At 72.6% G+C, this 26,850-nt stretch overlaps 5 protein-coding genes across 5 annotated transcripts; 3 read left to right on the top strand and 2 right to left on the bottom strand.

Moving 5' to 3' along the window:
- Nucleotides 1-5,657: 5,657 nt before the first annotated feature.
- Nucleotides 5,658-7,562, bottom strand: AURANDRAFT_10716 (hypothetical protein; the record flags this gene model as incomplete). Its single annotated transcript, XM_009040671.1, has 4 exons — nucleotides 5,658-5,946; nucleotides 6,142-6,899; nucleotides 7,152-7,424; nucleotides 7,473-7,562. Coding segments are annotated over 4 exons (1,410 nt in total), but the record flags the coding sequence as incomplete, so codon positions are not given.
- A 1,607-nt stretch (nucleotides 7,563-9,169) lies between these two features.
- Nucleotides 9,170-15,352, top strand: AURANDRAFT_65731 (hypothetical protein; the record flags this gene model as incomplete). The annotated part of the gene is made up of 7 exons (XM_009040716.1): nucleotides 9,170-10,294; nucleotides 10,580-11,136; nucleotides 11,337-11,466; nucleotides 11,636-12,532; nucleotides 13,035-13,123; nucleotides 13,885-14,352; nucleotides 14,539-15,352. 7 exons carry the CDS (start codon nucleotides 9,170-9,172, stop codon nucleotides 15,350-15,352), a joined length of 4,080 nt encoding a protein of 1,359 aa, XP_009038964.1.
- A 4,227-nt stretch (nucleotides 15,353-19,579) lies between these two features.
- Nucleotides 19,580-19,954, top strand: AURANDRAFT_29236 (hypothetical protein; the record flags this gene model as incomplete). The annotated part of the gene is made up of 1 exon (XM_009040717.1): nucleotides 19,580-19,954. A coding segment is annotated over one exon (375 nt), but the record flags the coding sequence as incomplete, so codon positions are not given.
- A 489-nt stretch (nucleotides 19,955-20,443) lies between these two features.
- Nucleotides 20,444-21,379, top strand: AURANDRAFT_13221 (hypothetical protein; the record flags this gene model as incomplete). Its single annotated transcript, XM_009040718.1, has 1 exon — nucleotides 20,444-21,379. A coding segment is annotated over one exon (936 nt), but the record flags the coding sequence as incomplete, so codon positions are not given.
- Nucleotides 21,380-23,416: 2,037 nt separating this feature from the next.
- On the bottom strand, nucleotides 23,417-24,697 carry AURANDRAFT_10554 (hypothetical protein; the record flags this gene model as incomplete). Its single annotated transcript, XM_009040670.1, has 1 exon — nucleotides 23,417-24,697. A coding segment is annotated over one exon (1,281 nt), but the record flags the coding sequence as incomplete, so codon positions are not given.
- Between the last annotated feature and the right edge of the window lie 2,153 nt (nucleotides 24,698-26,850).

Raw genomic sequence — 26,850 nt, 5'->3', positions numbered from 1 at the left:
TTGCTGCTCCCGACGTCGCGCACGAAGGCGTTCTTCGTGTCCGGCCGCGGCTCGATGGTCGCGTGGCGCCGCGACACCGTCGCGTCGGCGATGCGGCCGTAGGACGCGTCCGCGTCCCAGGGGCCCTCGGCGCTGCCGACCTGGTTCTCGCCCTGCCGCAGCGCGATGGTCTTGGCGACGTCCGCCGTCGGCGAGTAGAGCACGAGCCGCGCGAGCACGGGCGCTTCTTCCTCTTCGACTTCTTCTTCGTCGTCGGACGGCGGCTCGTAGTCCATGCACTGCGTCTCCGCCATTTTGAAACCGTGCGGTTTTCGGGCGGCCGTTTCACGTGTCGCCGCGCGGTTTTCTGCGACGCAGACCGCTTCGCGCCTGTCCAGCGAGTTCTCGCGGAGGCGCCCGGGCGTCGAACGACTCGTTTGGCGCCGTTCTCGCGAGGAGAAGACGACAAGCAGAGCGGCGGCACCAGCTCGCGGAGCCGGCGCGAGCTCTCAGAGGCTCGGAGTAGCTCTAGTTAGAGAGAGTTGCCTCATCAGCGGCTCGCCGCGCGGCGCGCGGGCAGCCCTCGATCACCACCGACCGCGTCGAAGTCGCCTAGCGGGCTGCCACAATGGCCATGAACTACGGCCCCATGCAGGCCCTGGCGGTCGTGACGGCGAAGAAGGGCGCCTTGCTGCGCCAGGGCATCGACATGGACACGGCCTACGTCGGCGACGTGGCCAAGGGCACGCAGGTCGTCGTCTGCGGCCAGGGCGTGACGCGCGACGGCGTGCCGCGCTACGAGCTCGCGTCGCCGCTGCGCGGCTGGTGCTCCGCGCGCGTGCTGAGCCCGCCGCAGCAGGCCGGCGCCGGCGCGCTGGCCGCGGACGTCATGTCGCGGCCCGGCCGGAACGCGCGCGCGGCGCCCGAGCGGCCCGCGCCGGTCCAGACCGCGGACCTCGCGACGGTCGCGCCGCAGCTGCTCGAGCCGCCGTCGCCGGGGCCCAGCGGGACGTCGTCGTCGTCGAGCGACGACGGCTCCGTCAGCGACGACGACGACGTCGACATCGCGAAGATCGCGGAACGGAGCGACGCGAGAAGGGGCTACCTCGCGCCGTCGACGGGCGACCCCGTCGCGGCGTCCGCGCGCGCCAAGCTCTGGACCGGCGACTGCGACGGCGCGGAGAAGCTGGCCCTGGGCGGCGACCCCATCCACTGCCTCGGCGTGCTCCGCGACGCGCGCAAGGCGAGGGACGCGCTCAAGGAGGCGGACGCGCGGTTCCGCGAGGCCGTGCAGAAGGACGCGTCGCCCGACGAGCTCGAGGGGTTGCTGGAGCGCATGCAGGTCTACATCCGCCTCGCGCCGCGGTGCCAGCAGGGCGCGGGCCTCCAGCTGGCCGTGCTCCTCCGGCTCAAGTGGCACGACGCGTCCGCGGCGGCCCTCGAGCGCATGCTCGACTCGCAGGACTCGCGCGCGGGGCTCGCCGAGTCCTTCACCGTGGCGTCCCTGGACCTCGCGGGGACGCCGCGGCGGCGCGCGCTCGCGGAGAAATTGGAGGGCGCGCACGGCGCCGCCTACTTCGAGTGCCTCCGGGCGACGTGCCGCTGGCGCGACGCGGCGGCGTTGATCGCGGGCATGATCGCGCACGGCAAGGTCGGCAAGGACCAGGGCCCGCCGCTCCTCGCGGAGCTGCGAGTCCTCGGGGACCTCTACGCGGCGGCGACGAAAGCCGCGAAGGCGAACAAGCGCAAGGCGGCCGCGCGCGCGTTCGGCGACGCGTCGGACCGCGCGCCGGACCACGTCCTCCTGCTCTGCGAGTACTCGGAGGCGCTGCTCCTGGCGTCGGACGCGCCCGCGGCCTGCGAGAAGGCCGCGCTCGCCGTGCAGCTCGCGCCGACGTTCGCGCCCGCGCGCTGCGCGCTCGCCAAGGCGCTCCAGGTGCTGGAGGACGTCGACGCCGCCGTGGAGCAGTACGAGATCGCGCTCCACTGGGCCCACGACCCGGACGCGGCGAACGCGGTCTTCCGCGCGCTGCACCGCCTCAAGAAGCACGCGGCGTCGGGCAACGCGTTCTTCAAGGGCGCCTTCGGCGGCGGCGGCGACGAGCCGGCGGAGGAGTCGGGCGACGTCGACGCCGACGTCGCCGCCGCGGTGAACTTCGCGGCGCGCGGCGGCGAGAACCTGTACGAGACGCTCGGCGTGCCCGCGGACGCGTCGGACGGCGTGCTGCGCCGCGCGTACCGCAAGCTCGCGCTCAAGCACCACCCGGACCGCGCCGCGGACCGGAACAAGGGCGCCCGGCGCAAGGCCGCGGCGCCCGAGTCCGACGCCATGGCCCGCATCAACGCGGCCTACGAGATCCTCGCCACGAAGGAGAAGCGGCACCAGTACGACGACGCCTACACGGCCGTCATGCGGGCGCGCAAGCGGGGGTTCTAACGGATACTGGCTTCGGAGACCGAGCTATCGCGCCCGGCCGGGGCCGTGGCCCCGGTCCCGGCGTTACTACCCCCGGCGCGGGCTCCGAGAGCAGACCCAGAGTTGATCCTGCGTCGGACTCGGATCGGCTTTGGCACCGTCCGTCGTCGCCCGCATATCCGGTCTTGCGCCGCAACAGTGGCGCCAAGCTTGCATCGGACGGCCTCGACATAACGGTGACCGCCTCTGGTTGCAACGCTGCGCCGCGCGTCGCGAAATTCGCTGCGCATCGCCCATAAGCGTCTCGGCAGCTCCAAGGTGCACCTCGGCGGGCGGACTCGCGAGCGGACGACGCTCGCCTGACGCGCCATGCAGCGCGGCAGCAAGCGGTCCCACGACGACGCCAACGCCAACGCGCTGCCGCTGCGCACGGGCCAGTGGACGCAGGCGGAGATCGCGTTCGCGCAAAAGGTCATCCAGTACTTCCACCTCGGCACCCTGCCGAATTGCGAGAACGGCGCGACGCTGCGCGCGCTCCTCGCCGAGCTGCTCCACTGCAGCCCCATGCGCATCTCGAAGAAGTTCGCGGGCGACGGCGCGATCGGCAAGCGGACGTTCACGCGCGTCGAGGCGCTCGAGGAGCGGTCGCGGACGGAGCTCCAGACCATGGAGCTCGCGTTCCACGAGTCCATCGAGGGCAACGCGCGCTGGCCCCTCGTGCCCTGGGCCACGCTCCTCCTCGGCCGCGCGGGCGGCGGCGGCGACGGCCCGGGCCCCGCGCGCGACGCGCCGCCGCGCGGCGACGTCGGCGCGGGCGCCGCGGGCGCGGCGGGCCCCGGGGGCCTGACGCAGAACCCCATCACGCTCCGGCGCCTCGCCTACGACCGCGGCGCGCCGGGCGGCGAGGAGCGGCCGTCGGGGCCGCCGGAGATGTACGGGAGCCTCTACAATCGGAGCCTGCTGCACCGCGAGGTCTACGGCTGGGTGCCCAACGAGCTCGGCGTCGACAAGTCGCCCCACACGCTCGCGCGCCTGCTGGACGTGTCGGGCCAGACCATGTCGGACCGGGCCGCGCACATCGCGGCGCTGAGCGAGCCGCGGACGTCGCCGCCGAACAGCCTCGGCGCGCCGAGCCCGGCGCAGAGCCACCGGAGCCTCGAGAGCGGCTCGACGGGCGGCGCGAGCCCGCGCCAGGACGCGCACCACTCCGGCGGCACGAGCCCCGCGTACCTGTCGCCCCTCGACGCGCACCGCGCGCTCGCCGGCGACGCGGCGCAGCGGTCGCCGGCGTTCACGTTCGGCCCGCCCGTCGTCCGCGGCGACCGCGCGGGCAGCGACCTCAGCGCCGCGTCGTCCCAGCGGTCCGCGGCGACCCAGCTCCTGCCCGCCTTCGCGCCGCCGCCGCCGGGCCGGCCGGGCGAGTTTGAGGCGCCGGGCCTCTACCCGAACCTGCCCCCGGGCGCGTCGCCCCTCGACCTCCAGCGCCTGCTCCAGCCCGGCATGGGCTACAGCCCGTCGCCCCAGCAGCAGCACCGCTTCCTCGTGCAGTCGTACCAGAACGCGCAGCAGGCGGCCTTCGGCCGCGCGTGGGCCGCGGGCGCGCCGCCGCCGGCCGCCGGTGACGCGGCGCGCGCCGTGCCCGCCATCTCCTACGACGACGGGTCGTCGACGGGCTCCGTGAGCCGGGCGCTGGCGTCCATCGGCGAGCCGAGCCCCGTGCCCTCGGACCGGCCCCTGCCGGGCATGGCCGCGCCGCCGCCGCGGCCGCCGGCGCCGGACGCAAAGGCCGACGACGCCGCGTCCGACGGCAGCAGCCCGGCGAGCATCACGCCGAGCTCCGTCGCCGACTCCCTGTCGCCCGCGGACATGAGCCGCGTCATGACGGGGGGCGCCGCGCCGCCGCCGGCGCCCGCGGCGGCGGCGGCGACGGCGCCGCCACCGGCGCCACAAGCCTAGGGGAAACACACCAAGCAGAGACGGCGACTCGCAGAGTCGCGTACCTTAGTAAACCAAGCTTCCTCCTTGCCTTTACAAACCTCACTCCGAGTCGAGCGCTCGCGTAAATCAAGCTCCCTCCTTCCCGCAGACTCGGTTACTACGACGCGCTTTTCTCGTCGCTGAGCGTGCGGTGCTTGCGGTGGTCCGCGTCGTTGGACGAGGGCCGCGAGTCGGGCGGCGGCTCGGGCCTCCGCTCGGGGAGGGCCGGCGCGGCGCCCTCGGCCGGCGGCGCGTTTGCCGCGGCGGGGACGACGGGGAAGTTGAGGCTCGCGCGGCTGCCCGGGCGGCTCATGTTGAAGGACACGCGCGGCGCGGGCTGGTCGCGGATCTCCTCGGCGAGGACGCGGTCGTCGACGTCGAGGAGGTAGGGCCCGGCGCCGCGCGACGCCGCCGACGAGTCGTCGTCGCTGCCGTCGCGGTCGGGCCGCTCCAGCTCGCCCGAGACGCGGTCGGACACGGCGTCGAGATCCACGGGCAGGCGCGCCGCCGGCGCCTCGGACGGCCGGTGCCGCAACAGCGACGACCGCAGCGGCGACGAGATCGGCGTCGGCGTCGGCGTCGGCGCCGGGAACGAGTGGCGCGCGTAGTCCGGCGGCCGGTCCGGCGGCCGGTCGCCGATCTGGACGACGCCGCGCCGCGACGCCCCCGGCGACAAAACGAGCGACGCGCCGAGCGCCTCCGGCGCGGACTTGGGCGGCGCCGGGGCCTCGGACGACGACGCGCCCGAGTCGTCGAGCGACGACCGCGCGGGCGGCCGCGCCTCGTCGGCCTTGGCGCCGGGCTTGCGCCCGCGCTGGCTCGTCGACGTCGACCGCCGGAGGCCCGGGCCGCCCGCCGCGGGGCGGTTCGGCCGCTTGACGATCGTCGACTGCGCCCGGCCGAGCCGCGCCTTCAACGCGAGCGGCTTCCGCGGCGGCTCGAGGTCCGCGCCCGACGCGCGGCGCCCGAGCTTCGGCCGCGCCGCGGCGGGCTTCCCGGGCGCCGGCGCCGGCGCGCGCGCGGCGTCCGCGGCGCCGTCGTCCTTCTTCGGGGCGGCGGTCTCGCGGGGCTTCCGCGCGGCGTTCGCGGGCGGCGCGAAGTTCGCCGACGGCGCGGGCTTGGGCCGCGGCGGCCGCTTCGCCGGGTCCCGCTTCGCCGGCGCCGGCGCCTCGGCGACGTCCGGCGGCGCGTCCGCGGTCGGCTCGGGCGCCGGCGCCGGCGCGGCGGCCGCCGCCGCGGCCCTCGCCGCCTTCGCCATCGCGGCGACCTCGTCGTCCAAGCCGAAGAAGTCGACGAGGGCCGCGCACCACTGGCCGCCGAGGTCCAGCAGGTCCCGCGTCGTGAACTGCGCGTCGCGGTGGCGGCCCGCGACGCCGCCCATGAACGACACTTCGAGCGTGTACGACCGGCGCACGCCGAGCTCGCGGCAGACGACGGCGCGCGCCGTGCCCGCCTTGCCCCGGCCCAACCGAAACGTCGTCTTCTTCTTCGTGAACATGCCGTAGGCCGCCTTGGCGAGCACGAGCGGGAACGCGCGCGGGTCGCCGGGCCGGAGCTTTCGGCGCCAGCCCCGGCTCGCGGCGGCCGCGCGCGGGCTCCCGTCCCGCGGGTCCCCCGTCTGCGTCGCCGCGGCCAGCGCCGCCGCCGCGGCGACGGCGACGGCCTCCTTGGCCGCGGCGACGGCCGCGGCGTCGAAGGGCTTCTTCGTGGCTTTCTCCGTCATCTCGCGGGCAGCGGACGCGGACTCGCGCGCGTCCTTGGCCAGCGACCGCCGCGCCCGGAGGCCGTAGCGGTCCGCGTCCGAGAGGATGCCGTAGAGGAAGACGCCCTTGGCCCGGCTGTGGCCGTGCAAATCGCAGAAGAGCGCGACGCGGTGCGCGTCGCGCGTTTGATACATGCGGATGAGGTGCTTGAGCGCGGCCACGGGCGGGTGCGCCTCGCGGCTCGGCGCGGACCACTGGCGGTTCAGGTCCATGCCGCTGTTGCTGCAGCGGTAGTTGCCCTGGATGACGCCGTCGGGGTTCAGCATGGGGCAGATCTTGAACACGAAGTGCCGCCGGAGCGCGACGGCGCGCGCGTCGTCGGACGTCAAAAAGTCGAGGATGCCCTGCATGACCCAGGACGCGTTCGACTCGCCCGGGTGCACCCGCGAGCTCAACACGACGAGGCGCCGCTGCCGCGACTCGCCCTCCCGGTCGCCGTCGGCCCGCCGCCGGTCGTCGCCGGCGCCCCGGGGCGGCGGCGCCTCCGCGGGCGCCGACGCCGCCGGCGGCGCCGTGATCGTCAGCAGGTCGCAGCGGTTGCCCGCGACGGTGTCGCAGAGGGACCGCCGCGTGTACGTCGCGGACCGCGCCGGGTCCGCCGCGAGCGTCGCGAGGAACGCCTGGAGGTCCGTGTACGTGTAGGGGTGCGAGTAGGCGAGGTAGAGGCTCGGCTCGTCGTCGTCGAGCGTGAGGTCGAAGCTCAGCGTGTGCGTCCCCCGCCGCCCGCGCTGCCGCCGCTTCTCCTCCTTGCGCCACGCGTTCGGCTTCTCGGCTTCCTTCTTCTTCCGCTGCTCGCGGGGCGTCGGCTCGCGCGGCGTGTCCGTGCCGTTGTTGTCGTTGTCCGACGACGGCAGCGACGGCGGCTTGGACTCGGGCTTGGCACCGTCACCGTCCGGCGCCGCACCGTCGCCGCCGCCGTCGGACTCGCCGTCGGACGCGGACCCGGAGCCGGAGCTCTCCTCGCCGTCGTCGCCGCCGTCGATCGCGAGGCCCGACGCGCGGCGCATGTCGGCGACCTGCTGGCGGTGCGCCTCGGCCGTGTTCTTCGAGTAGCAGACGACCTTGCCCGCGCGGCGCCAGCCGACGCCCGACTTCGCGGCCCCGACGCCGTAGACGAGGGGCTGCATGCCCTCGAGATACAGGCTGTCGGCCTTGGCGAAGTTCGTCACGTTGAAGCGGTAGCGCACGCCCTTCCGCAACCCGTCGACGCGGAAGTAGAACCACTGCGTGTGGCCGCCCGTGCCCACGTCCGGGCACATCGCGCAGTCGAACTCCGCGTCCGGGTACGGCTCGCCCGACGGCGACGGCTCCGCGCCGCCGTAGTCGCGCTCGACGACGGCGGCGTGGAGCAGGTTGCCCGACTCGAAGCGGCTCTCGAAGACGTAGGCGGCCGTCGCGCCGCCGGGCTCCGGCGCGTCCTCGGGCGGCGCGGCGACGGCGCCGTCGGCGTACGTGTAGACGAGCGTCCGCCTCGTCGCGGGCGGCCGGTTCGCCGGCGCGTCGGCGTCGGGGCGGTTCAGGATGTACTTGGGGAGCTCGCCGATGGCCTCGCGGGGCTCCCGCGGCGGCAGGGCGCCGTCGACGGGCGCCGGGGGCAGGCTCGCGGGCCGGCCGCACAGGCCGCCCGTCAGCGCCTCGGGCGGGCCGCCCGCGCGGTCGAACTTGTCGAGCGTCGCGGGCTCGTAGAGCGCGAGGGGCGGCGCGAGGGGGTCGATGCACTCCTTCTGCATGATGCGATTCTTCGCGAGGCGCCAGCGCCGCCGGATGTTCTCGCGGCGGAGCGCGTCGGCCGCGACGGACGGGTCCTCGCGCCGCGGCGCCTCGCTCCTGCGCCTGTGTGGAAACCAAATCTTCAACCCGACTTCAATGTGAGCGTATTCGAATGTTTTGACACAAGCTCTTCGGCTGGGCTTCGAGGACTCGACGAGAGCGATCGATCCGTCCAAAAATCGGCCGAATCGACTTCGATTTGACCGAGCTAGAGAATTCTGAAGTTTGGTCAGGACCACCCAAACCAGTGGTTGGTTTCCACACAGTCCTGCGCCGGTAGGCGGGCCAGTCCGGCAGCGCGAAGCCCTGGCCCTCGCTCTCGCCGCCGTCGGAGTCGTCGACCTCCGACTCGTCGTCGAAGGGCCGGGCCTTGGCCGCGAGGAGCGCCTGGAGCGCCGGCGGCGGCGCGGCCGCCTTGGCGGAGAGCTTCCGGCCCGTGATCATGCCCGCGTCCGCGTCGGACCGCCGGCCGCCGGCGGCGGGCGACGGCGGCGCGCCCCGCGCGCCCCGCCGCGAGCCCGCGGACCAGCGCGCCGCCGGCTCGGCCTTGGGGCCCCGCGCGGACTGGCGGCCCTGCGGCCGCGGGCTCAGCGCCGTCGCCATCATCGCGTAGTTCACGCGCGGCGCCTCGTCGGCCTCGGCGTCGGCCTCGAGGTCGTCGCCCAGCTCGCGCGCACCGCGCCAGGCGTCCTCGGAGCCCGGGGCGCCGCCGGGCGACGGGAGCTCGAAGCTGCCCCGGAGGCCGACGTCGAGCGAGCCGCCGTGGCCGCTGCCGTCGAGGTCCTCGCTCGCCTGGAAGGACCCGAGGCGCATGCGCTCGGACGTCGGCGAGTCGCCGTCCTTCGTCGGCGACTCGTAGCGCATCTGCTCGCTCGGCGTCACGCTGTCGCCGCCGGGCGAGCCCCCGAGGCCGCCGGCGAGCAGCTCCATGAGGCCGCCGAAGCTCGACCGCTCCATCTCGCCGGGCGTCTCCGGCGCGGCCGCCGGCATGGCGACGTGCGCCGTCAGGCGCCCATGCGGGGCGCTCGAGCGGGGGCGGCGGAGGGGCGCGCACGCGGCGGTGCCCTCACGGTTTTTATCTCGACAGGGCAACCTCGGGGAGCCCCTGAGAATGGCAACAACTCTCAGATTTCCCAAAAGCTATATCGGCCTCGCTCGTATATATCTTCTACCAGCCGCGCTCCTCTGCACTGGCTGAGGCGCCTGCGACGCCGCTCGTCGTGCCCGGGCGGGGACGCGCCGCGGCGGTCGCGCGTCGCGCACCATGGTCTGGGGCCGCAAGAGCTGGCGGCGGACGCAGCCGGCGCCGCTGACGCCGCGGAGCGACGAGGAGTCCCCGCGGGACTTTGGGGGCAGCAACGAGGCCGAGTTCCAGGCGCGGCAGAAGGCGCGGGACGAGGCGCGGGAGAACCCGGAGTGGCGGCGGAAGAACGAGATCCTCGCGCAGTTCGACGGGGACGACAGCAGCGACGACGACGAGGCCATCCGGCGGAATTTGAGGCAAGCGGACGCGCCGGACCGGCTCGAGCAGAGCGACGGCGGGGCGTCGCCGCGGGGCTCGCGGGGCGAGATCCCGACCCTCGTGCGGTCCGCGTCGTCGAGCGACGCCCCGCTCCCGACCCTCGGCGACGGCGGCGGCCGCGCGGACGACGACGTCCTCGCGGAGGCCGCGCGGCTCGTCGAGGGCGAGGAGCCGCCGGCGCGGTCGCCGCCGAAGCAGGCGAACCTGGACCACGTGCCCGCGAGCTTCTACCCGCCGGCCATCGAGCCCCTGGGCGTCGCGTCGCCGGAGAAGCCGCGGCCGCGCGACGAGCCGCGGGAGCCGCCGCCGCCGCGCGAGCCGGACACGCAGCGGTCGACCGTCGCCGAGGACCTCTGCATCGTCGACATGACGGAGACGGCCGACGACCTCGAGGCCGCGCTCTTCGGGTCGCCGGGACCGAGCCCGCGCGACGACGGCGGCGCGGGGAAGCCGCTGCCCGCGGAGCCCTACTGCGAGGCCAAGGAGGAGCTCCACGACCCCCTGAGCTTCGGCTGGCACGGCTCCGCGCGAACCAAGGCGCCGAGCCCGACCGCGGCGCGGCCGCCGCCGACGCCCGACGACCCGCTCATGTCGTCGTCGCGGTCCTTCGACAGCCAGGCCGACAGCCAGGCCGACTCCGAGGGCGAGCCGAGGCGCAAGAGCAACTACGGGCGCATCTTCGGCGGGTCGAACCCGGGCGACAAGCCCAAGGAGAAGCGCGGCTCCTTCTTCTCCTTCGGCCGGAAGAAGCGCGACGCGGCGGCCGGCGAGACGCCGCCCAAGGAGGACGGCGGCGACGGCGGCTCGCCGACGGGGTCGCCGGGGCCCCGGCCCAACGGCGCGAACCCGCGCGCGGCGCCGGGCAACGTCATCGTCGTCGCGCCGCGGCACCGCGGGGCCCAGGAGTTCTCGACGCAGACGTCGCGGGCCGCGACGCCCGAGCAGTTCTAGGGCGCCGCCGTCGCCGTCGTAACTCGTGCTTCTTCTCACGCAATCCTCCCTCGCGCTTCTTTCGCCGTCTCGGGGTCGCGGGAGGCCTCGCGGGACGCGCGGTTCCGAACCCCGGCGAAGGCTGCCCGGGCGGCGGCGCTCCGTCGGGGCAGCACGATGGTCGTCAACAGCCACGAGAGATAAGCCATGTCGATCTACGAGTACGCCGCCAACAACTACTACTACTCGGACGAGGACGAGCTCACGCCGAACGTGACGTGCCGCAACGCGACCCTCGTCGTCACCGACCGCCGGCGGCCGGGCCTCGCGCTCCTGCCCGGCGGCCGCTGGATCGTCAACGGCAGCGACGCGTACTGGAACGGCACGGACTGCGTCGTGCGCGCGTCGGCGTCGGAGGCCGCGCCCTTCGAGCTGCCCATGGCCGTCGTCGGGCCGCTGATCGGCGTGCTCGCCGCGGCCGCGGCCGTCGGCGTCGGCGTCTGCCTGCTGGAGCGGCGGCGGAAGCGGCTCCTGCGCGTCCACGGCGCGTCGCCCGCGAGCCTCACGGAGGACTCCAAGTCCTTCACCTGGCGCTTCCTCCTCGGCGTCCTCGACCTGCTGCAGTCGACGTGCTTCGACTGGTGCGGTTTGGTTTGCCCGCGGAGGCTCGACCGCATCGAGTTCCTGTCGACGCGCTACAACGACTTCACGGGCAGCGTCTTCAAGGTCTTCGTGGACCTGAAGATCCACGGCCAGGAGCGGCTCCGGTGGCTCGACGCGTGGGCGACAGGGCAGCAAAAGAGAGCGAATTTCCCAACTTCAAAGGCTCATATCTCGGCCATTTTCCACTCGTTTCGGCTGACTTTTGGACGAGCGATCATTTCTTGGAACGGTCTCGAAGCGTGGATGCTTTTTCCGGAACACTCGCGCGCGGAACACTCACGTTGAAGCGACGTTGAATCTCTCTTTTGCTGCCCAGGTGGGCGACGCTCGACAGGGACGCGTCGAACTCGGTCGACTTTTCGGAGTTCGCCGAGTACTTCGCGCTGCCGCCCAGCGCCTACAGCCGGCGCTTCTTCGACACCTTCAACGAGGACCAGAACGGCGCCGTGCCCATCCGCGGCTTCCCCGCGTCCTCGTGACGATCTTCGAGAGATTTCTTGACCGGGGAAGACGGCGAATCGTCCCGCGGCCGCGACGATCTTCGAGAGACGTCGACCGGGGAAACGACGAACCGTCGTCACCGACGCGCGCTCCGTAGGCGACTTCCTGGCCCAGACCTGGGCGACGTGCGCCGTCGACAAGACGTGCTGCGAGACGCTGAGCTTTCGGTTGCTCTGCCGCCAGGCGCACTGGGACGAGCGGGTGTCCGTGCTCGACATCAAGGACCTGGAGCACTTCATCCACCACCGCTACAAGTTCCGCCGGACGAACGCGAAGAAGAAGGCGTTCCAGGTCTTCTCCTTCGTCGACGCCGACGGCTCCGGCGGCATCGACTTCCGCGAGTTCCAGAAGTTCAGCGACGACAACGCCGTCTTCCTCGGCCTCGGCCACGGCTACCAGCGCAAGATGCGCGACAAGCTCTTCGGCCACGACTACTGGGCGAAGCAGACGGGCAAGCGCAAGTCGCTCTACGCGCTCGACCGCGACTTCCACGCGAAGATGGACGCGTACTACGCCGCGCGCTACGACGCGACCAAGGCGCCGTCCTTCTGGGACGACTTCCCCGAGGTCTACGAGCGGTGCTGCGAGCTGCTGCGCGCCGAGGCGAAGAAGGCGGCGACGCTCGAGACGCTGCACGTGTCCATGCGCGCGAACCTGCACCGGAGGATGATCGCGGCGCTGGAGAACCTGACCGTGGACTCGACGACGCTGCGCGGGTCCTTCTACAAGTGGAAGCAGCGCGCGCGCCTCGCGACGAAGATGCGCGCGGCCGTCGACGACATGACGGGCGCGAACGACGACGCGAAGCCGCTCGACGAGTCCGTGCACCTCGCCATCGTCCAGGCGTCGGACCGGTCGACGCCGACGCACGAGATGATCCTGGACCTGCGGGCGAAGAACCTGCGCGAGTCCGCCCGGAAGCTCTCGCGGAAGCAGGCGCTCGCGCGCGCGGACGCGGGCGCGTCCGCGCGCCTCGTCCACGTCTCGCCGCCGAAAACGCGCGTCATCGCCGTGCGATAGCGCGACTAAGCGCCATCGCCGTGCGATAGCGTGACTAGGCGGCGCGCGTCATCGCCGTGCGATAGCGCGACTAAGCGGCGCGCGTCATCGCCGTGCGATAGCGCGACTAAGCGTCGCGCGTCATCGCCGTGCGATCGCGCTCCTTAGGAGCAACCGGGGGATTCTAGTCGCGCGTCCGGCTCGCCGGGGGCGCTCGCGCGCTCTCGAGCGCGCGCCTCAGGACCCCGGCGGCTCCGTCGGGCCCAGAAACCCGCCGAGGACCTGGCGGTTGAAGGCGCCGTCGCCGAGGCTCCGGAGCTCGGCCTCGATGGTCGCGTCGTCCATGCCCATGCCGAGGCCGACGACGGGGTCGAAGCGCGGCGCGCCGTCGAGGCTGTCGCCGCTGTCGCCGCTCGACACGGGCGCGGCGTCCCGCGAGTGCTCGGACACGAGGTCCGGCTCCGGCGGCGTCTGCGGGAGAGGCGCCGCCGCGCCGAGGCGCCGCGTCGCGAAGGCGCCCGGCGTCTCGAGCGACGGCTCCGGCGGCGCCGCGGCCGCGACGGGGTCGAAGCGCCAGGCCCAGAAGGACATGCGGCCGCCGTGGTAGGTGACGACCCGCAGGTAGGCGCGCGTCATCATGGGCAGACCGGAGCCCTTGAGCACGAGCTGGAGCGGCCAGACGTCGGGCTCGGACGACGCGTACGTGCCCGCGTCGTCGTCGGGCACGGCGGCGTTCAGCCGCCGGAGCACGCCCGACAGGAGGCGGCAGACGTTCGGCTTGTCGTCCGGGTGGAGGAATAATTCCGACGGGCAGCCGACGCCCTGCGCCTCCATGGCCGCGTTGAGCTCCGCGGAGTCGTAGACGAGGTCGTCGAACGCGCGGTTGCCCTGGTAGCGCACCGTGCCGTCGACCTGCATGCGCAGGAGCGTCACGGAGGAGGGGTCGCGCTTCGCGACGACGAAGTCGCCGATGCAGGCCGGCAGGGACCGCGGCGCGTCGCGGAGCACCATCTCTACCGCCTCCGCGCCCGTCCGCGGCCGCGCGCGGAGGGGCGGCGGCGCGGGGCTCACGCGGCCGCCCGCGCGCGCGGCCTTGGCCGCGCGCTCGTCGCTTTGGTCGTCGTCGCCGTCGATCATCGTGGAGAAGGGGTTGCCCGCCTGGGCAGGAAAAGAGTGCGAAATTCCCAACTTTTGAGGCTCATATCTCGGTCGTTTTCCACTCGTTTTGGCTAATTTTTGGACGAGCGATCATCTCTCGGAGCGCTCTCGACGCGTGGATATTTTTCCCGGAACGATCGCGCGCGGAACACTCATGTTGAAGCGATCTTGAATCACCCTTTTCCTGCCCTGTTGCCCGCGGGGAGGTACGCGGCCATGTCCGCGGGCGCGTCCGCGGCGGGGCTCACGCGCGCCGCGGACTTCATCAGCATCAGGTCCTTGAGCGAGATGCGCGCGCGCGTCGCCATGGCCATGGCCCGCGTCATCATCATGGACGAGCCCCGCTGCGTCGCCATCAGCGCGACCTCGCGGACGAGCTGGACCATCGTCGGGCCGCCCTGGTCGAAGCCGCAGTCGCCGTCGCCCGTGCCGCACCCGTCGGACTGGGCGTCCTGCTGGCGGCTCAGGAGCATGCTCGCCGTCTTCTCGCCGAGCTTGCCCCGGCGCTTGCCCCTCCGGCTCGGCGCCGACTCGACGCAGGCGAGGCCCAGGCGCACGCAGCGCGAGCAGGACGGCTTCGCGTTGTCGCACTTGACCTTGGACCGCGCGCAGGCGACGCAGGGCCGCTGCTTCTTCGGCGGGGGTGGAGCCGGCGCAGTATCGGATTCCTTCATGTGATCTTCATCGGCGTCCATAACTCGAAGAATGCCGACGAGGCCGACGAGGCACCTGGGGCTGCCCTCATCTTTGAAAACGTTGTTGGACAGTTACTGAAGGGGGTTGTTGCAGCTGGGCAGCGCCGTTGCCTGGAACTTCCGCGCCGCTGCGACCGGGCAGCCCGTTGAGAGTCGCGCCGGAAGGTCCTCCGGCGCCGCCGCGATGATGACGCCGAACAACAAGGAGAACGCCAAGGCGAACATCCTGGCCATGTTCGACGAGGACTCGAGCGTCGACGGCGACTCCCCGAAATCGGCGCTGCGCGCCAAGACCCCCAAGACGCCCGGCAGCGCCAAGCCGCGCACGCCGGGGTCGAAGCCCTGCAGCGATGACATCGTCGCCATCACGGACTTCGACGTCGCCGCGTCGCCGGCGCCGGAGAAGGTGCCCGCGGCGCCCGTCGCCGTCGTCTCGGCCGAGCGGCCGACGCCCGAGCGGCCCGAGCGGCCGACGCCCGAGCGGCCCGAGCGGCCGACGCCCGAGCGGCGGAGCCTCCTCGCGAGCAAGGACGAGCTCGTGGTGACGGAGGTCATCATGGAGGAGCCCGCCTCGCCCGACGCGCCGTCGTCGCCGCTGCCCGCGCCGCCGCGCCTCGCGCCGATGCCCGCGGCGACGACGCCGCCGCCGCCCGCGGCCCTGGCCGACGAGCTCTCGAGCTCGTCGTCGCGCGGCACGCGCGCGGCCCTCGCGGCGCTCTCGCCCCAGGCTCCGAATTTCGACGCGGCGACAAAGGAGGTCGCGACCGCGGCCGTCGCCTCCGAACCGCCGAAGAAGGGCAGCCCGTCGCCGTCGAAGAAGGGCCGCGGCTGGAAGCTCTCCTTCCCGCGCTTCTCCCGCAAGGCTCCGGAGGAGACTGTCCCGCCGCCCGTCGAGGTGTCGGTGGTGGAGACGTCCGCGCCGGGCAACCGGACGCCCGCGCGACGAAGCGCGGCGGCAAGGCGCGGGTGGTGCAGGTGAAGGCGAGGGAGGTGGAGGTCGCGGGCGTGGAGGGGTGATCACGACGAGGAGCGCTGGAGTATTGGCGGCTTAAACTTGGCATGGACTCGACTGCAGGGACGCGTGAGGGTTTATTACGCAGTGGGCGATTTTCGGAATCACGCACCCCCTCTTACGTTGATCTCCAAGGCATGGTTCGGCGTCCCACACGACGCGCGCAGGGGGCGTTCCGCGCGTGCAATACGTCGGGAAGGCGCGGGAGAGAGCGCACAACGCGTCGGCCGCGCTCCCTGCCTTCGCGCGCCTCGGCAATCGCCCCCCGCTCTCGGAAACGCGTGCAAGTTACCTGCATCATCATCGCCATAGGTTCAACAATGGCCCGCTCCGCCCTCGCCCTCGCCCTCGCGCTCTCCGCCGATGCCTTCGCGCCGGCGCCCAAGACCGTCCAGCGCGTCGCGCCGATGAACGTCGAGACGCGCTCGCGCGCCCTCGGCTCGACGTCCGCCTACGGCGCTCCCCGCATCCCGGCCGCCGACTCGACGATCCTCGTGCAGGGCGGCTCGCTCCGCACGTGGTCCTACAAGTCGCCGCTCGTCGACCAGGTGCAGGTCGTCCTCTCGACGGAGGGCCGCCCGCTCGACGCCGACCTCGAGCTCTGGCACGGTCCCGACAACACGCCGTGCAAGATGCGCGTGTACGTCGAGAACGGCCAGCTCCGCCCCTTCAGCGCCGTCGTCGCGACGCCCCGCGGCCCCAACACGGTTGCGATCCGCAACATCGGCCAGATCGAGTTCCCCATCGCCGCGGACGTCTACGCCAACGACGTGGAGAACCCGTCCGTCGACTGCGTCAACTCGGCCACGACGATCCAGGGCGGCGCGCTCCGCACGTACCCGTTCGACCCCCTCGTCAACTCCGTCGAGGTCCTCCTCCGCACGGACGGCCGCCCGCTGAACGCGCGCATCGAGCTCCTCCAGGGCCCGAACAACAACAAGCAGGTCATCGAGCTCTACACGGAGGACGGCTTCGACCGCCCCTTCTTCGCGATCCTCGAGACCCCCGGCTCGGGCAACGTCGTGCGCATCGTCAACACCGCGCCCGTCGAGTTCCCCATGACCGCGGCCGTCGTCCCGCACTCCCTCGACGAGGGTGGCGCCGACTACGCCCGCGGCGACGTCGTCATCGGCGGCGACATCGGCTGGTAGAGAGCAACGCATCGGACGACCGTTCGATCCAAGGCTCCGAAGCGGGGCCAACCCGCTTCTCGCTCGAATACCACCAACCCCCCTGTCCCCTCCTCCCTTCGCCGCGCGGGCCTCCCCTCTCCACGAGCCGCCGAAGAGCCCTTCGAGGGCCCCCGTCGTGATAATTCTCTCCCAAGCCACGCGCAGACTGCCGCGGCGAGGTGCGGCGGGGCGCCGGCGCGCCGGGCACCCTTGTGACGTAATTGCTTGAGACACCGCAAGAAGCCGCGCGATGGTCCGCTCCCTCGCCCTCGCCCTCGCGTTCACCGCCAGCGATGCCTTCGTTCCGGCGACCACGCAAATCCAGCGCGTCGCGCCGATGAAAATGTCGGACGGACCGGCGGCGTCGTCCAAGCCGGAGTGGGATGAGCTCGACGCCGCGGTCAAGCAAGCGGACGCGCTCGACAAGGCGCTCCAACAAAAATCCGAGCCGACGGATCTCAAGTACAGCCCAGCGACGACGGTGCCGCCGCCCAGCCCAGCGACGACGGCGCCGCCGCCCAAGCCGCCGCCGCCGATTCCGCCGACGCCGAAGGTGGACACGATCCTCGTGCAGGGCGGCTCGCTCCGCACGTGGTCCTACAAGTCGCCGCTCGTCGACCAGGTGCAGGTCGTCCTCTCGACGGAGGGCCGCCCGCTCGACGCCGACCTCGAGCTCTGGCACGGTCCCGACAACACGCCGTGCAAGATGCGCGTCTACGTCGAGAACGGCCAGCTCCGCCCGTTCAGCGCCGTGATCGCGACGCCGCGCGGCCCCAACACCGTCGCCATCCGCAACATCGGCCAGCTCGAGTTCCCCATCGCCGCGGACGTCTACGCCAACGACGTCGAGATGGCGTCCGAGGAGTGCGTCAACTCGGCCACGACTATACAAGGCGGCGCTCTCCGAACGTACCCGTTCGACCCGCTCGTCGACTCGGTCGAGGTCCTCCTCCGCACGGACGGCCGCCCGTTGAACGCGCGCATCGAGCTCCTCCAGGGCCCGAACAACAACAAACAGGTCGTCGAGCTGTACACGGAGGACGGCCTGGACCGCCCGTTCTTCGCCGTCCTCGAGACGCCCGGCTCGGGCAACGTCGTGCGCGTCGTCAACACGGCGCCCGTCGAGTTCCCCATGACCGCCGCCGTCGTCCCGCACTCCGTCGAGGAAGGTGCGGCCGTCGACGCCCGGAGCGAGGTCGTCATCGGCGGCGACATCGGCTGGTGACGCGCCGCCGAAGCCCCGAAGCGGGACCACCCCGCTTCTCGAGCTCGAAACCCCTGTCCGAAACCCCTGTGCTCTTCGTAAGATGTGTCTTTCGATGACCCCCGTAGTAACGGAACCCAGGGAGCCCGGGGCCTGCCCGTGCGCGGCGCCGAGTCCGAGTCGGACCGTGACGGCGCCCGGCCGCGGCGGCCGCGCGGATGCCTCGTTCTTCGACACCTCCCTCGACGGCCTGCTTCTCGACCTCGCGGCTGGCGTCGGCGCGCTGCTCCCGGGCCCTCGTCAGGTCGGTAACCGCGGGCCCCTGCACGACGCGCTACGACGCCGCGTTAAACGCCGCGCGGGGCGCCGGGGACGTGACACCGGAGCGAAAGTCCGAGAACTTGAACCGGCTTCCCGTTGAACAGGCTAACAGAATTCGACGCATCCACCTCACACGTACTTCTGCTATAGCACAATGGCCCGCGCCCTCACCCTCGCCCTCGCGCTCTCCGCCACCGATGCCTTCGCTCCGGCGACCACGCAGAGCCCGCGCGTCGCGCCCATGAAGATGGTCGAGTCCACGACCATGCCGTACAGCACGCCCACCGGCCAGGCGGCGGGGGCCCCGCTGGGCCTCTCGAATCTGCCCAAGCCCGACTCGGGCGCCGAGTCGACCATCCTCGTCCAGGGCGGCTCGCTCCGCACGTGGTCCTACCGCTCGCCGCTCGTCGAGCAGGTGCAGGTCGTCCTCTCGACGGAGGGCCGCCCGCTCGACGCCGACCTCGAGCTCTGGCACGGCCCGGACAACACGCCCTGCAAGATGCGCGTGTACGTCGAGAACGGCCAGCTCCGCCCCTTCAGCTGCGTGATCGCGACGCCCCGGGGCCCCAACACCGTCGCCATCCGCAACATCGGCCAGATCGAGTTCCCCATCGCCGCCGACGTCTACGCCAACGACTGCGAGAACCCGTCCGCCGAGACCGTCAGCTCGGCCACGACCATCCAGGGCGGCGCGCTCCGCACGTACCCGTTCGACCCGCTCGTCAACTCCGTCGAGGTCCTCCTCCGCACGGACGGCCGCCCGCTCAACGCGCGCATCGAGCTCCTCCAGGGCCCGAACAACAACAAGCAGGTCGTCGAGCTGTACACGGAAGACGGCCTGGACCGCCCGTTCTTCGCCGTCCTCGAGACGCCCGGCTCGGGCAACGTCGTGCGCATCGTCAACACGGCGCCCGTCGAGTTCCCCATGACCGCCGCCGTCGTCCCGCACTCCATCGACCAAGATCTGGCCTCGGGCAAACACGACGGCGACGTCGTCATCGGCGGCGACATCGGCTGGTAGAGAGCGCGGCGCTGCCTCGAACCATCCAAGGCCCCGAACCGGGACCATCCCGCTTCTCGCTCGAAACCCAATCCCCCCCGCCCCGCCCCCGTCGCCGCGTGCGGGTCTCCTCTTCTTCGCAAGAGTCGTCCCCGGGCCCCCGTAGTGAAACTCACCTCCCCGCCCTTGGCTGTCTTGTCGAGGACCTGGCGGATGCCGCGCGCCCAGTCCGGCGCGCGGACCGTCCACGCCGCGTCACTTGCCGTGTCCGCCCCAGTCGGGTGACGTCCGCGAAGGACGCTGTCGGGTAGTGTGCCCGCTGGTGGCATCTCGCCGAAAGGCGCGTCCGACGAGGGCGTCGGTAAGGCGTCGGCACCGGAGGAAGGGATTGAGGACGGCAAGGCGCACTGCACGGAGCCGGCGCGCCGCCATCACTCGCGCGTCCTCATCCCTCCACGCGGCCGTCCCGGCTCCGCGCAGCCAGCCTCGCCATGACGATGCGCCGGCTCCTCGCGCTATCGTGCCTCGGCCTCGGCGCGGCGCGCCCGACGGTGCGCGAGCTGAAGAACCTCGCCGAGTTCGACAAGCTTTTGGCCCACCACGCCGAGAACACGGGCCTCCCCGTCGTCGTCGACTTCTACAGCGACTCCTGCGGCCCCTGCCGCATGATCGCGCCGGTCTTCAAGAAGCTCGCGGCGGAGTACAAGGACCGCGCCGTCTTCGCCAAGGTCAACGTGGCCCACGCGCGCGACGTCTCGGCGAAGGCGCAGATCCGGTCGATGCCGACGTTCCACTTCTACGCCGACGGCCGCAAGAAGAACGAGTTCTCCGGCGCCGGCGAGATGCAGCTCCGCCAGGCGACGGACCAGATCGTGGCGAGCGCCGCGAGCGCGAACGCGAAGCTCGCGCGGGGCGCGCTCCTCGCGTTCTACGAGGCGCGCGACGCCTCGAAATCCGAGGCGGACGTCGACAAGATCCTCAGGAAGTGCGGGTCCCTGGCCAAGGCCGGCGGCGACTGCGTCGGCGGCGCCGCCAAGGAGCTCGCGAAGAAGCTCGAGGCCAAGTTCGGCGCCGCGCCGAAATTGGTGTCGCGCTTCGACAAGAAGGCCTCCGACGACGCGCCGCCGCCGCGGGGCCGCGCGAAGAAGGCGCCGTCCGCGGACAAGGCGACGACGGAGGAGCTCCTCGCGGAGCTCGCGAAGCGCGCCGACGCCGGCGACGACGTCGCGGCCGTCGGCGCGGAGGCGATGCGAACCTACCTCGACGAGATCGCCGCGGAGGAGGACGACGACGAGGACGACGACGAGGAGGACGACGAGGCGCTGCCGCTCTACCGGCCCCAGTCGAACTTCGCGGAGCGCGTCGTCATCGTCGGCGGCGGGCCCGGCGGCCTGGGCGCGGCGGTCTACGCGGCGCGCGCGGGACTCATGCCCATCGTCGTCGCGCCGCCCGGCGGCGGCCAGCTGCTGGGCAAGGGCGTGACCATCGAGAACTACCCCGGCGTCCTCGGCGACACGGGCCCGGGCATCGTCACGAAGATGCAGCAGCACGCGGCCGAATCCGGCGCGGTGTTCTACCCGCACGCGGTCACGCGCGTGGACCTCCGGCGGCGGCCGTTCGTGGTCGAGACGCCCGAGGCGAACATCTCGGCGCACACGCTGATCGTCGCGACGGGCGCCGACAGCCGCTGGCTCGGCGTCGCGGGCGAGTCCGAGTTCAAGGGCGGCGGCGTGTCGAGTTGCGCGACGTGCGACGGCTTCCTCTACCGGGACCGGGACGTGGCCGTGATCGGCGGCGGCGACACGGCCATGGAGGACGCCCTGGTGCTGGCGCGGACGTCGGCGAAGGTCACGGTCGTCCACCGGCGCGACGCGTTCCGCGCGTCCAAGGCCATGGCGACGCGCGTCCTCGAGCACCCGAAGATCGAGGTGCGCTGGAACGCGACGGTGGCGTCCTTCTCCGGCACGCACGAGGAGCTCGAGATGGAGGACGGGGTCAAGGACATCGCGACGCTCACGCGCGTGCATTTGACGTCGACGGCGTCGGGCGAGGCGTCGGCGCTCGACGTCGCGGCCGCGTTCGTCGCCATCGGCCACGACCCGAACACGAAGCTCTTCGCGGACCAGCTTGTGGTGAAGCCCAGCGGCTACCTCGAGCTCGCGGGCTCCAAGTTCGCGACGGAGCTGTCCGTGCCGGGCGTCTTCGCGGCGGGCGACGTCGCCGACCCCGTCTACCGCCAGGCGATCACGTCCGCGGGCTCGGGCGCCATGGCCGCCCTCGACGCCGAGCGCTACCTCTCGGAGCACGGCATCGGCGACGACAGCGAGCAGTTCAACGACGACCTCATGGCGGAGCTCATGGCCGACTTCCAGAACGGGTCCGCCGACGACGGCGCGCACAACGCCTACGACGACGCGTCCTCGGAGAACATCCTCAAGTACGCCAACGCCAAGGCCGACTTGTAAATTCCCTGGGTCATGGTGGGTTTTGTACATTGTTACGTCATCGACGCGCGCTCCGCGCCGTGCATCTCGACGGACTTGCGCGTGGCCCGCGAGACGGGCCGGAGGTTCGCCGGAACCGCGTCGTCCGTGCTGCGGAAGCCGCGGCAGACGAAGGCGACGATCAGGATTGAGCCGATTATAAAACCGGCGCCCGCCGCGACGACGAAGCTGTGGTGGAACCAGGGCGGCCCGTCGTCGTCGTCTGCTGTGTCGGGCAGCGCTGTTGGTGATGGCGTCGGCAGCGCTGTCGGTGGTTCGGTAGATTGTGCGACTGCGAGAATGATGGCGTAGAGTAGCCGTCTCGCGTGGGCTGCCGGGCTGGGGCTGCCACCGAGTCGGGCTGCCATCTCTCTGTGTGGCTGCGGCCTACGCTAGGAAAACTAGGGGACCTCTGAGCTCCATAGCCGGACCGCCCGGGGCTGTCGAGGCGAGCGCCTCCAGCCGGACGGGTCGCTGCCGATTGGGACGCGTAGGCCGCCCGCGCGCGAGCCGAGCTCGGGAGCACGAGGGGAGGATAATCTAGCAGAGCGCATCGCGGCCGCGTCCACGAGGAAGGACTCGAGGATCGAGCTCGCCGGGGGTCTGGAGGCAAGCCGAGCCGCGATCTGCCTCCGTCTCCGCTAGTCAACCAGCACCGTCGCACGTAACCATGCTCCGCTCCACCCTCATCGCCTGCGTCCTTTCGGTTGCGTGCGCGTTCGTCGCGCCCAGCCACTCCGTCGCGCCCCTCCGCGCCGCCACGAGCATGGACATGTCCGCGCGCCGCGTCCAGCGCTGCCGGCGGCCGGCGGCTGCAATTTGAGCCACCGCGTCGCCGGCGGCCGCCGTTCCGCGCCCGCGCGCCGCGCTCGCGCCGGCCCCCACGCACGTCCTCCGCAGGTCCGTCGCCGACGCCCCGGAGCTCGTCACGGCGACGAACAACTTCCTCGTCGCGGCGTCCGAAAACGACTTCGGCGGTAGGAACCGGCGTCCCAGAAACCCCCCGCCGCCGCCCGTGGCGCCGCCCCGCCGCCGCGAAACGCGCACGCCGCCTCCCGCGCAGGCTACTTCTTCCCCGTCGCCGGCCTCACGCTGCTCGGCGCGATCATCACGTTCCTTTCGCCTCCGCTGAAGGACGAGTAAGTCCAAGGACAAAGAGACAGACCCCCCATCCCCCGTCGACCTCCGCGGCCCGCGCGATGGCGGCCCGCGGCGGAGCACCGGCGCTGTGTGACGAGAAGCGCGCTGTGGTGTAACACTTTCCGCTACCTCGACGCTCGACCCGCGGCGACCGACCGGGCGCGGGCCGATCGGGGTCCTCGATCCCTCTCCGTCGACCGCCCATCCGACAGCCCCGGACGACGAGCTCCCGGGAAGTAGGACTCCCGGGAGGTAGGAATCCCGAGCGCGAATGTTACATCATCGGTCCGGCGGCGGCGCGAGCGCGGCGAGCGCCTGGGAGAAGGCGCCCAAAGCGGCGGCCGCGGGCCGCCACTTGTGCGCGCCGTGGACGCGCCCCGCGAGCTGCGCCGCGGCGCGGCGCGCCTCGGGCCGCGTCGCCGTGCGCAGCAGCACGGGGACCCAGATGTCGGGCGCGTCGAGGAGGAGGTCCACGGCGCGGTCGACCTTCGCCGACGTCTCGTCGTCGCCCTGGACGCGCGTGAGGAACTCGGCGGCGTCGTCGACGAGGCCCGCGCGCGTCGACGCGCCGGCGTCGGACGTGAGGAAGTCCGACGCGTCGGAGAGGATCGCGACGACGGCGTCGCGGCCGCCTAAGGCGTCGACGGCCCGCCGCAGCGCGGCCGCGGCGTCGTCCTCCGAGAGGGGCTCCGACGGCTCGCTCCCGGCGAAGGCCGACTCCGCGAGCGCGTTGAGCCGCGCCCAGCGCACCTTGCCGCGCGCGTCGAGGATGAGCTCGAGGAGCGCGGTCCGCGACGCGGGCGACCGGTCGCCGAGGAGCCCCCGCGCGACGTGCGGGTAGGCCGCGGACACGACCTCGAACTGGGGGTCCACGGCGAGCACGGCGCCCTCGAGCGACACCAACGCGCGCACGACCGTCGCGAAGCGCGGCGGCAGCGCGAACGCGAGGTCGTCGTCGCCGCCGGGCAGCGCCTCCCGCAAAAAGGCCAGCACGCCCGCGAAGGAGTGGCGCTCGCGCATGCTGCCGAACATCTCCACGCGGTCCGCCGGGCCCGAGGCGAGCGTGCGGTTCAGCGCGTCCACCAATCGCGGCTCCGCGTCGGGCGCGTCGTTGACGAAGCCCAGCGCCACGAAGTCGCGCGCGAGGCCCGGCGCGTCGCGGTTCACGAAGTGGACCACGAGCGACATGAGCCCGAGCCGGTCCGCGTCCGTCATCGTGCCCATCTTCCCGAAGTCCAGGTACGCCAAGCCGCCGTCGCCGTCGACGAGCAGGTTGCCCGGGTGCGGGTCCGCGTGGAAGAAGCCGTCCTCGAAGAACTGCTTCACCGTGCACTGGACGCCGCTCCGCACGAGCGCGCGCCGCGCGGCCGTGCCGTGCGACGGCTCGCGGCCCCACGCGTCCAGCTTCGTCCCGTCGACCCACGACATCGTCAGCACCCGCGCCGTCGAATAATTTTGAAACACCTCGGGCACGTGGACGTCGCCGCCGTAGCGCAGCTTGAAGGCCGCGGCGTCCCGGGCCTCGCGCTCGTAGTCGAGCTCGTCGACGATCCTCCCGACGATCTCGTCCGCGATGCCGCCGAAATCCGTCGGCGACCGCCAGACCATCTTCAGCAGCTCCATGACCTTGACGACGGCGACGGCGTCGAGAGCCAACAGATCCGTCACGTTCTCGCGCTGAACCTTGACGGCCACGAGCGACCCGCACGCGCGGAGCCGCGCTCGATAGACCTGCCCCAAGCTCGCGGACGCGACGGGCTCGCAGGCGTCGTCGAGGTCGTGGAAGAGGGCCGCGACCGGCGCGCCGAGCTCGCCCTCGAGGACGCGCATGGCCTCGGCGCCCGTCAGCGAGTCGGGCATCGCGTCCTGGAGCAGCGCGAGCTCCTCGCAGAGCTCGGGAGGCAGCACGTCGCGCCGCGTGGACAGCGCCTGGCCGATCTTCACGAAGGCCGGGCCGAGGCGGATGAAGGCCTCGCGCATCTTCACGCAGCGGATGGCCACGTCGACGTTGCGCATCTTCCGCAGCTGGATCGTCCCGAGCTCGACGATGATGCGCGCCATGCGCGCGGCCACGCGCGCCTGCGACGGCGGCGCCGCCGCGGCGGACGACGCGCGGCGCAGCGGCGCCGCGGCGTGGCGCGCCGCCGCCGCGCACCGGCAGAACATGTGGGCGCGCTAGGAGCTCGCCGTCTCGATGACTCGACGCATATGCATTGCGTGTGCGAGCTGCTCCGCCCTTCACGTTGAGGAGATGTTGAGGGAAATGGACGATGGCCGCTCCTCGGGCAGCCTGCGCGCACCATTCCAGCGCTCCTCGGCAGCCTGAACGCGACGCAGTCATGCGGTGATGCGCGATGACGCAGCCCAGGGCGGCGGCGGCGGCGCAGCCCACTCCGCAGCCCAGGGCGGCGGCGGCGCAGCCCACTCCGCAGCCCACTCCGCAGCCCACACCGCAGCCTACTCCGCAGCCCACACCGCAGCTCCTGAGCCTCTCGTTGAACCGCGTGCTCTGCAGCAACGATTTGGGCCGCCGCCTGCGCGACGGCGTGCCGACGGTCGTGCGCGACGCCGTCGCCGCGGACGTCGTCGCCGCCGTCGAGGCCGCCGTCGCGCGCGGCGCCGGCGCGCCGCTCGCGCCGTTCCCCGGCGAGAACATCGCGTCGCAGGAGCGCAACGGGAGCGGCGCGGCGGCCTCCGCCGCGGCGCTGCTCGGCGGCGCGCGCGCCGGCCAGCTGCGCCTCGAGGCACCGGCGCTCGCCGCCGCGGCGGTGCGGCGGCTGCTCGCGGGCGCGGGCCGCGCGGTCCACGGCGGCGACTCGCTGGCGTTCGTGAACAGCCGGGGCCTGCGCCAGCGTCCTGCGGCCGAAACGATTTTCGAGATATTTTGACCGGAAAAACGATGAAAAATCGTCACCGACGTGCCTGGTAGGCATGCGCACGCCCATGCACACGGACGCGCGCGACGGCCTGCTGCTCCACGTGCGCGGATCGAAGCGCGTCGCCTTCGCGCCGCCGGGCGCCGACGAGGCCCGGTGGCGCGCACTGCGCGTCACCCCCGGCGCGCAGCGGGACGTGCTCCCGGGCGACCTCCCCGCGGTGGACCTGCGCCCCGGGGACGTGCTCCTGATCCCGCGGCGGTGGTGGCACGACGTCGAGAGTTCGACGGCGACCATCTCCGTGTCGATCCGCGTCGAGCAGCCCCGCGACGCGGAGCACGAGGAGGCGCTCGAGGGGTTCTAGGGCATTACTCGGAGTAGCCGACGAGGCCGCGGAGCGGATGGCCGGGCGCGGCGGCGACCTTGCGGAGCCGCCGGCGGCTCGGCTTCGCGCGCCAGGGGCGCCGCGGCTCCGCGCCGAGGCGCACGGTCTCGGCCTCGGCCGGGGGGCCGTCGAGCGCGGCGGCGATCCAGTCCCGCAGCGTCCGGTACGCGACGTCGCGCGCCGTGTCGAGCAGGTGCGCCGCGCGGTTGATCACCACGAGCGTTGACCTGCCTTGTGCCTCGACGGCGCGGCCGTGGAGGAGCTCGCTGACCTGGAGCGCGACGTTCTTATCGTGGCTGCCGTGCAGGAACAAGGTCGGTCGCCCTGTCGCGGCGAAGCGCGCGACGCAAGCCGCGGTGTCGAAGGCCGCGAATGTCTCGCCGCCCCGCGCCGACCCCGCCACCGACGCGGCGCCCGCGAGCCGCGCGCCGAAAGCTTCCGAGAGTCTGTCGAGCGCGGCCCAGAGCGCCGGTCCGCCGAAGGAAAACCCGACGACGACGAGCCGCGCGCCGGCGTGGCGGTCCAGGAGCCACCGCGCGCCGGCGACGGCGTCCTCGACGGCCGACTCGAGCATCGAGAGCCGCCGCAGCCGTCGCCGCGGGATCACGGACCAGTCGACCATGAGCGCCGCGACGTCGCCGCCGTACGCGGCGTCCCTTTCGCGTTTGTAGGCCCAGGAGTGCGCTGCGCCCGTCGCGAGCTCGTGTCCGAGCCGAATGTAGATGCCTCCGTGGCAGCGGCGCGTCGGCGCCGCGGAAAAGGGCTGCGGCGCGCGCTCGATGCCCGGGCCGACGCCACCGCCACTTCCGGGCAGCATGAGCACGCATGCTCGCGCCCTCCTCAGAGGCTCGAAATAAAGCCCTCTTGCCGTCGTCTCCGGGTCG

Source organism: Aureococcus anophagefferens (assembly GCF_000186865.1).
Source record: "Aureococcus anophagefferens unplaced genomic scaffold AURANscaffold_16, whole genome shotgun sequence".
NCBI classification, from domain to species: Eukaryota; class Pelagophyceae; order Pelagomonadales; family Pelagomonadaceae; genus Aureococcus; species Aureococcus anophagefferens.
Note: the sequence above shows the minus strand (reverse complement) of the source record. Positions and strands in the feature narration are given on the sequence as shown.